At 38.2% G+C, this 11,700-nt stretch overlaps 1 protein-coding gene across 1 annotated transcript in view; it reads left to right on the forward strand.

Moving 5' to 3' along the window:
• Nucleotides 1-11,002, forward strand: part of lamb1a (laminin, beta 1a) — a 98,841-nt gene extending 87,839 nt beyond the window's left edge. The window contains exons 29-33 of the mRNA XM_068059037.1: nt 3,060-3,267; nt 3,968-4,109; nt 6,496-6,672; nt 7,895-8,054; nt 10,479-11,002. Coding sequence (XP_067915138.1) covers nt 3,060-3,267; nt 3,968-4,109; nt 6,496-6,672; nt 7,895-8,054; nt 10,479-10,615 — 824 coding nt within the window. The 3' untranslated portion in view covers nt 10,616-11,002. The remainder of the gene's footprint in view (nt 1-3,059; nt 3,268-3,967; nt 4,110-6,495; nt 6,673-7,894; nt 8,055-10,478) is intronic.
• The last annotated feature ends 698 nt before the right edge of the window (nt 11,003-11,700 follow it).

Raw genomic sequence — 11,700 nt, forward strand, 5'->3', positions numbered from 1 at the left:
TTATACTAATCCTACATTAATCCCATATTCTCTACCACATCCCCACCATTCTCCTACCACTTAGCTACACTAGAGGCAATTTACAACGGCCAATTTACCTATCAACCTGCAAGTACTTCTTTCAAACTCCAGATAAGTTTGATTAGCTTGCTTCTTGAGGGTTCTAAACTTTTGCAATAGGCTTCAGGTACTAATTCATATGTCCTGAGGATAGCATTTTTTTGACAGTTCATAATTTGATGAACTCTCATCTGGCAGCAGGGAATAAACCTCTTATGGGCTTTTCCAGTTAACTTGCTTTGTAGTAAAAGGGGCCAGTTCTCAGCTGGCCATTTTAACTGCCTTGCCAGTTTCTCAAAGGAGCCAAAACAAATCCTTCTACATCTTCCTCATTGAATTTTGGAATTAGTTGAGCTAGTTTTAACAATCCTGTACCCAGCCCTGAATTACGCTGCTCCATATTGGCTATGCTTACACTGGGGTTACTCTTTAGCCCCCTAATTAACTCAAGCCTCTTCAACTCTCCCTCTTTGCATTCTTTCTGGAAGGTTCTTTCTCTTTCACTCTCCTCTCTTGCTTTCTATCTCCTCTCTTCTTTTTCTTCACATTCTTTCTGGAAGGCTCTTTCTTTCTCCCTCTCCTGTCTCTCTCTTTCTCTTTCCTGTCTCTCCCTTTCTCCTTCTCTTTCCCTGTCTTCTATTTCAAGTTTCCTTTGTTCTATTTGTATCCATACGAGCAGTACCATGTCTGGGTTTACTTCTAACACTGCTTCTGCTTCTTCACATTCAAGGAAAAAATGGTTGGCCACTAGCCTTAGGAGTTCAGACTTCCTAGCCTTGCCACATACAGTGATCCCACACTGCTCAGCCATTTTTCTCAACTCCTTGATAGACAGTACTTTTAACTTATCACCCTGACTTGGAGAGCTACTAGCTTCAGTTGCAGACATGTTCGTATTCAATCACACACAATCACAAGAAAACCTGTATTGAAATCCGCACCCAAATTTCTGTTACGACCTGGTGAGAAAGAGGTCTAGGGTTCCCTTTCGGCCTCTACCTGGTCTTACCATAACAGGGTTTAATTTTAAACAGTGTTTTTAGCTCCCCCTTGGTGAATCCTTGTTCACCGTGTTCCAATATGTCAAAGAAACCAGCACAAACAGGTTTTCTTAGGTTTAAAGAAAAGGTTGAAATTTATTAAACTTAAACTCTAATTCGGTTGATGCCTACGGATACGCGACACACCTACGCTAGCATGCATAGGCGATATGCACATGCAAATAGAGACAGAAAAGAGAAGGAAAATAAAGTGGAAAAGTTTTGGGCAATATCTGAAGAGTTTTTGTTACGGTTCTTCGAGCTCACTGTAAAGTCCTTGATTGCAGGTAGATCTTGCTTTTCATTGGGCTCAGTACTCTTCTTAAATCTTGTTCGCTGTCGGAGACTTTTCTTTCTTGGGTTCGTGTGTCTTCAGTGGATTCAGAGGCTTGTGAGAAAGAGATGGGAGCAGACAGGAGAGATCTTCTCAGTCCAGGAGCAAACAGACACACTCAGTTCAAACTGTTTGTACAATTCAGAAAAACCCAGTTTGCCAAGCAGGTTAGTCATGTGACTAACTGGTCTGACCATGTCTTGGATTGTATCACCTCAGAATCACCTTTGGAATACTCCTTTGATACACAATACCTGGTGATCAAGGTCCATTGTGGGTTGAATGTGTCAGGGAATGGTCCTTTGTCCTTCCAACCACCGTCTGTTAATATGCAAATGTCTTTTCCAGCCACGGCTAATTTGTTTAACACATCCTTTCCTCACTCCAGTAACAGTTTAAAATCAATGTTAATGAAAAAATGAATGTGCCTCATTCTTGGTAGGTGGGGGCCTAGCATGACAATAGACAATGAATCTTTGGTTTACTTGCTGTTTATGATTCAAGAAGGCATCAGTAATTGGGTTCCTGGAGTGAAATGTCCTGTGCTCAAGATGATGCTGCCCACAGGATGGCATGTAACCAAGTTCACTTTGTAATTTGCAAATCAGGATTTTCTGATACCTGTGCCAGCTCTTACAGAGCTATCCATTTTGTCCCTTCCCTCATGTTCTTTAAATTGTAAAATATATTTTTTATCCCTCTTACCTGGCTGGGACATTCTAAGACTTAGCAATCCTTTGCATAAAAAGAACTAACTTTTCCTTTTGTTATTTAGGTGGTGATCTTAAATGTATGCCTGCTATTTACTGCCTCACCCAACCAGTGGGAATAGTTTTTCCTCAATTCTTGTAAACTTCTCAGTTCTAGTGAAAAAACTCTAGCTTTTAAAATCATTCCTCATAATTAAAGCCATTCATCCTTGGTAGTATCCTAGTAAATCTCTCCTATACTCCCCACAGCAGTGACATTTTTCCTAAAGATACATAAAACTGGACACAATAGTCTAACTACAGGTTCAAATCACTGCTGTGCCATTGGCAATAAAGGCCCTTTCAGAGCAGGAGAGGGGGGCTTCCTAATCTGGTGGTACTTTCAAAAGTCAGAACATTACCACTAATCCTCTATGATGGTGATGTTCTTCTTTGTCATACAGGTACTATTTAGACCAACCTATCCATTTGGAATGTCCGCTCCAAGATGAGGAGATAAATGCAGACCTAAAAAGTGACAATAATGAAATGGGTTTCATTTGGATTTTTACCAAGAAACCCAGCTCTGGCTTCCTTGTTCTAAGTGCAACAATTTCAGTAATGCAGATTTTCATTCAGTGTGGAAATTCTATTCCAGTTTGTCAAAAATAATCTGTTAATATAAATCCAGTGTTGATTACTCATAAGAGCCAGATTAATACGGGATAGTATTCTGGTCTTTCCTCATCGATATCACGAGCAATGTTTTTAAAAAAAATTGCGTGATAATTAGGTTTTTAAATTGATCACATTTTAGGTTATCATTTTTCAAATTAACTTGACCTTTTTCCTGTAGCTGTACTTTGCATTCCATTTTACTTTTATCCATTAACTGTTTGATCAGCTTATAACAGCTTTGTCTTGTTGCTGCTTCAGAGGATGGTGCTGATCTGGAGAGCATTGAGGCAGTTGCCAATGAAGTATTGAAATTAGAAATGCCAACTACTCCTCAGCAGCTTCAGGATCTGACCAATGACATTCGTGCCCGGGTAGAGAGTCTGTCAGATGTTGAAGTGATCCTAAACCAGAGTGCAGCGGATATTGAGCGGGCTGAAGCACTGCTGGATGAGGCCAGGAAATCTAGGTGTGTCTCAAAATCTCTTCTTGCTCAAACTACCAGCTATATCTGCTCGATAAAATTTTAGTTAAAATAACGATTATCTACTTATTAATCATTTGAGTTAACAACTTTTCCTCTCATTTCAATAGTATATATTAGCCATACTAGTTCAGGAAGTAACTGCAGATTTCTTAAATTCAGAGTGATTAACTGCTTGTGTAAGAGTTTGCAAGTTCTCCCTGTGTCTGCGTGGGTTTCCTCCGGGTGCTCCGGTTTCCTCCCACATGCCAAAGACTTGCAGGTTGATAGGTAAATTGGCCATTATAAATTGCCCCTAGTATAGGTAGGTGGTAGGGAAATATAGGGACAGGTGGGGATGTGGTAGGAATATGGGATTAGTGTAGGATTAGTATAAATGGGTGGTTGATGGTCGGCACAGACTCGGTGGGCCGAAGGGCCTGTTTCAGTGCTGTATCTCTAAAAACATTCAATATTGATTTCTCCCAGATTGCCTCCCATCCATATCCACACCCAGAGTTGCTGTCACCAAAAATTAAAAAAAAACTTGACAAATTTTTAAGTATCCTGGCATGACACTCCTCATTTTAACCAAAATTAGACCGTTCAAAAGCACCTGGACATAATCTGCTCTAGTTAAATTATAGATACTACAGTGGAGGCTGATTGTATTAAAGGGATATCTCCATAACTATTTGTGTTACAGAATTCATTCAACAGATGTTAAAGTTGCAGCTGATCGTGTAAAGGAGGCCTTGGATGAAGCTGAAAGGACACAGAATGCAGCAGCAAAAGCCATCAAACAAGCTAATGAGGACATTGAGGGGACACAAGACCTACTGACATCAGTATGTCACTATATTCAAAGACTTCAGTTGCAAGGAATATTTGAATAGTAGGAGTTCAGCTCTATTACAAACCTAATAATATCCACCCATCTTCATAAACGTATTAGCACTGGGACCATATGCATCTACCCAGTCAGATTTTGAATATTCTTCCATTACCCCCTGGATACCAATAATATAGCTAATTTGTAGACTGGGGAAGCTCTCAATGATAATTCTGTCTTTGTGCATGCTCTGTTTGCTTGTTTTCATTCCTGATATAAGACTTAAATTACTGTAAAATTGAGTCCCCCCACACTGAAGACATTGGTGCTAATCTCTAGGAACTGAATGTTGTATACTGAAATTTTTGATACCTCTTTCCCCACATCCCCCTTAGAAAATCAGAGCACTCCTGCCATACTGTTATTGATGCATACAGAAATCTGGTAAAATGAGTTTAAATGAGCATAATGAGTGGTTTAACTGTGCTGAGTGCCATAGCAGAGCCAGACCTCAGCTGATGTTTCTATGTGCACATTTTATAGCAGGAGATTACAGGACAGTGATCGGAAGTAGGTACCCTCTACAGTGCACACATTGAGGGTATCTGCGATGCTCTACGTAAACTATAACTCCACGTGGACCAGGAATCTGAGATTTTCATGGTCTTTATAGCAGCAAACAAGACATTGCATTTACCTGCCAAGTTATGGGAAGAATTTTAGGAACCTATCTGAACAAGTAGCTGGCTAAAATATTTAACAATTAACAATGTTTCAAAGATGATTACAGCTTAGAAACAATTTCACTTATTTTCTGTTCAGGGTCTTTTCTAAAACTGCATTTAGTGTTTCACAAAATTCAGTTGTAGTTGTCAAGCAACTGTGATGCCTTTATCTGATACTTGTGAATTTATAGCTGACCCCAGAGTACTAAAGCATTAGGATGCTAATGTTATACATTGAGTAGTCTTTGAACTGCTCTGTGCAGGTTTATGTTTCCTGATAAAATGCCAGCATTTTACCCATTGCCTACAGCTGTATCGCCACTTCTATCAACAAAATAGACTGAGCATGGACTATCAGTGCAACCCCTGTGATTAGATCAAAGAACTGGAGCAAAGTTAACAATTACAGACTCCTAAGTGCATATTTGTTTGACAGAGAATGCACAGCGTAATCTGTTGCAATTAAAGTGGTCTTTTATCTCTATCATCTTCAATTTTAGCATGTGTCTTTGTCTGTTTTAATAATCCAGCCATGCTCATAGACAGACACCTGTTTGTTTAAACTTCTTATCTCAGTGAAATGCAAAGCAAATGCAATTGATGGCAAAGAAAGTAGCACCTTTAATCTATCACAGAATTGAAAAGTGTGTGTGTGTGTATAGGTATATTGAAAATTCAAATTTACTGCTCTAATGCCATGCAACAGGGCGGCACAGTGGCGCAGTGGTTAGCACCGCAGCCTCACAGCTCCAGGGACCCGGGTTCGATTCCGGGTACTGCCTGTGTGGAGTTTGCAAGTTCTCCCTGTGTCTGCGTGGGTTTTCTCCGGGTGCTCCGGTTTCCTCCCACAAGCCAAAAGACTTGCAGGTTGATAGGTAAATTGGCCATTATAAATTGTCACTAGTATAGGTAGGTGGTAGGGAAATATAAGAACAGGTGGGGATGTTTGGTAGGAATGTGGGATTAGTGTAGGATTGGTATAAGTGGGTGGTTGATGTTCGGCACAGACTCGGTGGGCCGAAGGGCCTGTTTCAGTGCTGTATCTCTAATCATAATCTAATCAACTTTGAGTACATGAGAAATCTTATGTGCTCTACAGTTGGTAGAATTTTATACTATTTAGGCTGGTTAAAGAAAGGAAGATTGATTAGCTCTATAATGCTAGTAATGAGCTCAGACTAGTCTGTACCTAGACTCCAACCTGGATCCTTTCAGTACTGCTGATTTTGTATTTACCTAAAAGTTGCTATTTAATTTCTCTCATCTTTATACATTCTAATTTTGTTGTCAACATTGTTCATTTTATTCTCTATTTTAATATGCAGTGGATTAAAATTCAAAGGTGAAATTTCTTTTAAGAATATTCAAGGTGACCATTCCACTGTAGTTGTAACTTTCCACTTATGAACATTTAGCGTAAGAATATTTGTAACAATGGCCATTACTGTAAATTTGTCTTATCTGAAATAATTTTCTTGTCTCATGGAGTGGTCTTACGAGTTAGGAAAGGACCTCAAGTTGGCAAATCAGTAGTTTCTTCAAAACTAGACTGAAATGTTTACTCATCTAAAGTGTAGTCTAAATGAAAATGTGCATCTCTAGTGTTAAACTGTTACATGTAGACTATAAATTGCATTTGGTTATGTACCTATCTTTGCTTTTTAAAATACTTTTTAGATTGAATCGGAGACAGTAGCATCAGAACAAAGTCTCAACAATGCTACTAAACGCTTAGCACAAATTGAAAAGGATATTGATGAACTAAAACATAAGACCACAGACAACATAAATACTGCTGAAAACATCGGGAACACAGCAGATAAAGTAAAGCAGGCTGCAGATGAGGCCAAACAGGTAGGCATTTTCAATTATTTTGGAGTAAATTTAGCATTCAATTTTTTATTGAACGGCAGAGCAGGCTCAATGGGCCATGAGGTCTGCTCCTGCTCCTATTTCAGATGTTCTTTTCTCAATTTTATAGTTAAATAATTTCACCCTAGAGCATTCTCATCTTCAGAGTAAGCAATGCCAGATTCTTCAAGCTCTTCTTGTCGCGTCATCTGCCTTCGGCTGAGGATCAGTTTGGCTGATCTTTTCTGCATTGCCTCCAGTGCCTGGATATCATTACTGGTTCAGTGGTAGTAACACTCTTGCCTCTAAGTCAGAAGAATGATGATTCAAGTCAACTGTATAATTGGGGCTGATGCTTGAGTGTAATACTGAGGGGAATGCTGCACTGTCAGACATGCCATCTTTCAAATGAGACATTAAACTGAGGCCCCATCTGCCTCTCAAGTGGACATGAAAGATCCCACAGTACTGTTCAAAAGAGGAACAAGGGAGTTCTCCTCAACAAACATAATTCAAGCAGATTATCTGGTCATATATATGCTGCTTATGGGACCTTGCTGAGACAAAATTGGCTGTTGTATTTCCCCATGTCACAACATTGACTACATTTTACAGCCAATTGAGTATTTTTCTAAGTTCCAAGAATGTCCCAAGATTATGAAAGGCACTATACAAAAGACACCTTTTCCTTTTATTGTCCCCTCTTAAAGAAGCCTAATATTTTACACTAAAGTAGTAAGCTCACTGTTCTTTAATTTCATGTGTCTTCCCAAATTTTTTTTAAAGATTGGTTCTATGTTAAGTGCTTTCCACTACTTCCATTTTTAAAACTCCCTAAAGACAGAGAAAGGACCTCTTTATGTACCCTCGTACAAAGTCCATTCAGTCCGGGCACTCTGTTTTCCTTTAAATTCCTAAGGTTGTCAGTGACCGCCTTATCCAAAATTTCTATTTCTTTTTGTACTCTTATTCTCTGCAGAAATCCAACATCTGCATTTGCTCATGTTGCTGTGTGAAAACACAGGATTTTATTTTCTGGTTGTGTTAGATGAAATGGGTGGGAGGAGGCTCATGGAACAAAGATGCCAGCATAGACCAGTTCAGCCAAATGGCTGTTTCTGTGCTGTTAATCCTATGTAATAAACAGTGTCATCCTGCAGTGTACATAAACTGCCATCCATTGTGAGATGTTAACCGTATCTTACAGGATTTTTTTTAAACCTAGGTACTTGATACTGTCCTTAAAGAAAAGTACACTATTGTAGAGGACAGCATTGTAAAAAAATCTGATGCAGCTTCTGAAGCTCGAAAGAAAGCAAAGTTATTGCAGAATGAAGCTGAATCATTATTATCGGACGCAAGTCGGAAACTTGAGTTATTAAAGAGTAAGTATTACACTGAATGTGATATGCAGTCATTGCACAATTCAATGCGTAGTTGGGACAGTAATAAGAATGTTAAATCAAAAGACTACTTGCATAAATATTTATGCCTTTAACTTAACTTCTTGTTGCTCAAAATTCCTGAAGTTAAATGTACTGTAAACTAATTCAAATACTGAGTAAGACAATTCAGTCCAGCTGTTCAATATCCTTCCAATTAGAGACATAATACTGTTTATTTCTGGCAGAAGTAGCACAACAGTTACCCAGCTGCATTCGCAATTATCAATATGGTTGGATTAAGCAGAAGATACATATTTTAGTCATCAACATAGGATAGAATTTTATTCAGACTGGACTTGGAGTCAGGGCTGAGTGCAGTAAAAAGGGGAAGAGGCATTGTGGCAGGGGCCGATTAGACCATACAGAACTTTCTCATTCACATTGTATACAGGGAGTGCACATCAGTTCCTTTTCCTTCTATTATCAGGAACAGTTCATGTAGATTAGCACACCAGGAAAAAGTGTTTTTAAAAAAAATATTTATGCATGTGCTGTTTTAAAAATGTTTAAACATATCTTCATAAATTTTCCTAACATACATCTATCTTAGATCACAAATCAGTTGGAGTTAAATTCATAATTGAGTACTCAAACTGGTGGTATATTGGCAAAAGAAACTGCCATCTAGTGGTTCACTGTTCATTTCAATTGATAGTGCCTGGATTCAAGATTTGTAGACCTTGCGTGAGATCCTTTCTGCTTTGATCTCAGCATAAGTCTCTGTCCATTGCCAGTGAAGTTCATCTGTGGCTTCTCTAGATTTTTCAATGCTTACCTCTGCTAACATTGTTTGATATGTTGGAGCTGATCACTGAGCACAGCCACATTAGAGACTTAAACTGCATCTCCTCAGTCTTGTTGATATTCATTTTGTTGTATTAATGTAGCTAATCAAGTTCTTTGCTGTATTAACAGGGCAGAACAGAGTGCCCTAGTTCTATGCATAGATTAATTGGAACTAGACTTAGCGCTTCACATCTGATTCAGGCTCAATGCTATGTAAATCTTGGATGACAGCAATCACCTTGGGCTACCAAATTGCTCTGAAGTCACTGCAGCTTAACCATGCACACTGTTTACCGACTATTTTGAGGGGCATAGGTTCGCATTTATATTCAGAAATGAGAACAAAGTCTAGAGTCAGGAAAGTCTAAGAAGCTGCTCTATCTCGAGTCTGTGTATTCTGTCATGGATGTCAGTACCTCCAAACTGCATCGATCTCTGATGTACACCTTTGATCTTCCCCCACCTCCCTAGGTGGAAAAAATGAACAACCCTGTAAATATTCCTGGAATCCCCAATATTTATCCAGCTCCCTCAATGTTAATTTACTCTGGATGAATTATTTTTTCTCAGTCTGTTCGACATACCCACAGTGCTGTGAAAAAAGTTTTTTCCTAATCCTTGCTTGAAGCTTGTGAATTACTTGTATCTTTTAGTCCTATTATCATCCAGATTAAATAGCTTAATTCAACCTAAGCTGTAGCCGTTATTTATAACCTTTTCAATTCCATACTATGAGATAAATCATTTGCCAGTAGGCACCATGAGAATATCCTCAGTAAGTAAGGGTCTTGCTGAAATCTGTTGAAATTAATGAAGTTTTAGACAGTTTACTTCATAGTCAGGTCAGCGTCTGAAATCCTCGGATTTATTCAACATGTTTCATTTGAAGGCATTCTTTCCCTAGTGTGCACCGTAGACTTGATTTTCCTTGCTTTAAGTAACTGTGGCAAGGAGAGTGATCGACCTTAGTGGAAGTAAACCCCTATAATTTAGAGATATTATTTTCTGTGGTCCCAATTCTTCACAGGATGATGAAGTATCAACATACATGAGTATTTTAAAGACAAGTACTGCAAAAATGTGAATCAGCTTAGCCCATTCACCTGCCGCCAGTATTTTTCTACATGAATATTTGCAGTGTCAAATTCTGAAATTTTCAGTTAGAAAATCTGAATGAAACTAGAAGCTTGTCCCACAGTAAACTGCACTAGATGCACGTAGAAGTGGAAGGACTGCAGTTAGCAGCAACTGATCAAAATACATATTCTTTCTACATGTGCCAGTTGAGCATCCAAAGTTTGAAAACTTTTAGGATTAAACAATTAAAGTAAAAGTAAAATTGTGAGCACTATTTACACCTTTGTTGAGATCTAACTGTAGGAGAAAACAGTAACAATGAACTTAATTCATAAATGGGAGCAGCAACATTAATTGTACTAGAATATCTTCATTCTCTTCATCATTAAAGTATCTGATACAAAACAGTCATAAAGCAGAAATGACAAGACTATTAACCTAAAATCTGTAATCATATCTTAATGACTCAAGACATGCAAGCTAACATTGTGTTTTCTACAGAACTGGAAAAAAGCTACGATGACAACCAGAAAGCTTTGGAGGAAAAAGCACAAAAATTAATAAAACTGGAAGAAGATGTGCGTATATTGCTGCAAACAATTAGCCAGAAAGTTGCTATCTATAGTACTTGTTTGTAATGAGAATCATTTCACTGACAACTATACTTAAGTTGCCTTACAGTCCGTATCCAATATTCTACTTGTTTAACTGAAGAACAATCACTGCCAACCCTAATTTTTAAAAAGAAAACCTCCAAATTTATTGAATCATTTTTTTTTAAAGTGCATGTTTTACTTTTATGTACTTTGGTTTTTATTTAAAATGTTTAAATACTAATATTTCAGCCATAAAATGCAATCGACAACCATCAGCAGTATTTTTGTATTACCATTCATTTTAGAGACCAAGCTTAATGAAGTAAAAGAATTCTCTGGAAAATGTAGCAAACTTTTGTATTTAATACATTTATTGCAATCAAACTTATACACTAGCAATAAATGCTTAAAAAAATGTCTTGGAAATTACACTATCACCAGAAGTTCATTTATACTTCCACTGGGGGGGAAAAAAATCTTTTGTGGCACTAAGTTTTCTGAAAGCATCTTAAGCAGTGAAAGAAACAGTGAAGCTTAATATACCAAAAGGAGGACAAGAAATGTATTTATATTACTGCAGTCATAGTGTAAGAAAACCTCAGGACGTGGATCAACCTGGCTGTAAAATGTTGCCATGGCGAATGCAGCAGTTTATGGTGACTGCCTGACAGTTAACTGCCAAGCTTTGTTTAAAATTTAAACCAGACAGCTCGACTCTGGTCATGGTATTGCCCTGAGGAATGAACCAGTGAAGTGACAGCCATTCGCTGGTTCATTTCTCAGGGCAATGCCTTGACAAATCAGAGTCAAGCTGCCCGGTTTAAATTTTAAACAAAGCTTGGCAGTTAACTGTCAGGCAGTCACCGTAAACTGGTACATTCGCCATGGCAATGCCTCTAGCACTCGGAGGGCTATAAGAAATGATTATGTTCTCTTGTCTCCTTTACAAACTTAAAATATCATTATTCTTTAGCTGATGCAGATAGACTTGGTTGAGTTGTCCAAGTAACTCCAAATTAGGCAGGGAAAGCAATCTAAACCATAACTAGAATTCAGCAGAAAGTCTCAGGACTTACAGAATGTGGAATGCAAAGTAGACCATGAATGTATCAATTAGTGTTTAAAAG

This window comes from Heterodontus francisci, chromosome 27 (assembly GCF_036365525.1).
Source record: "Heterodontus francisci isolate sHetFra1 chromosome 27, sHetFra1.hap1, whole genome shotgun sequence".
NCBI classification, from domain to species: Eukaryota; Metazoa; Chordata; class Chondrichthyes; order Heterodontiformes; family Heterodontidae; genus Heterodontus; species Heterodontus francisci.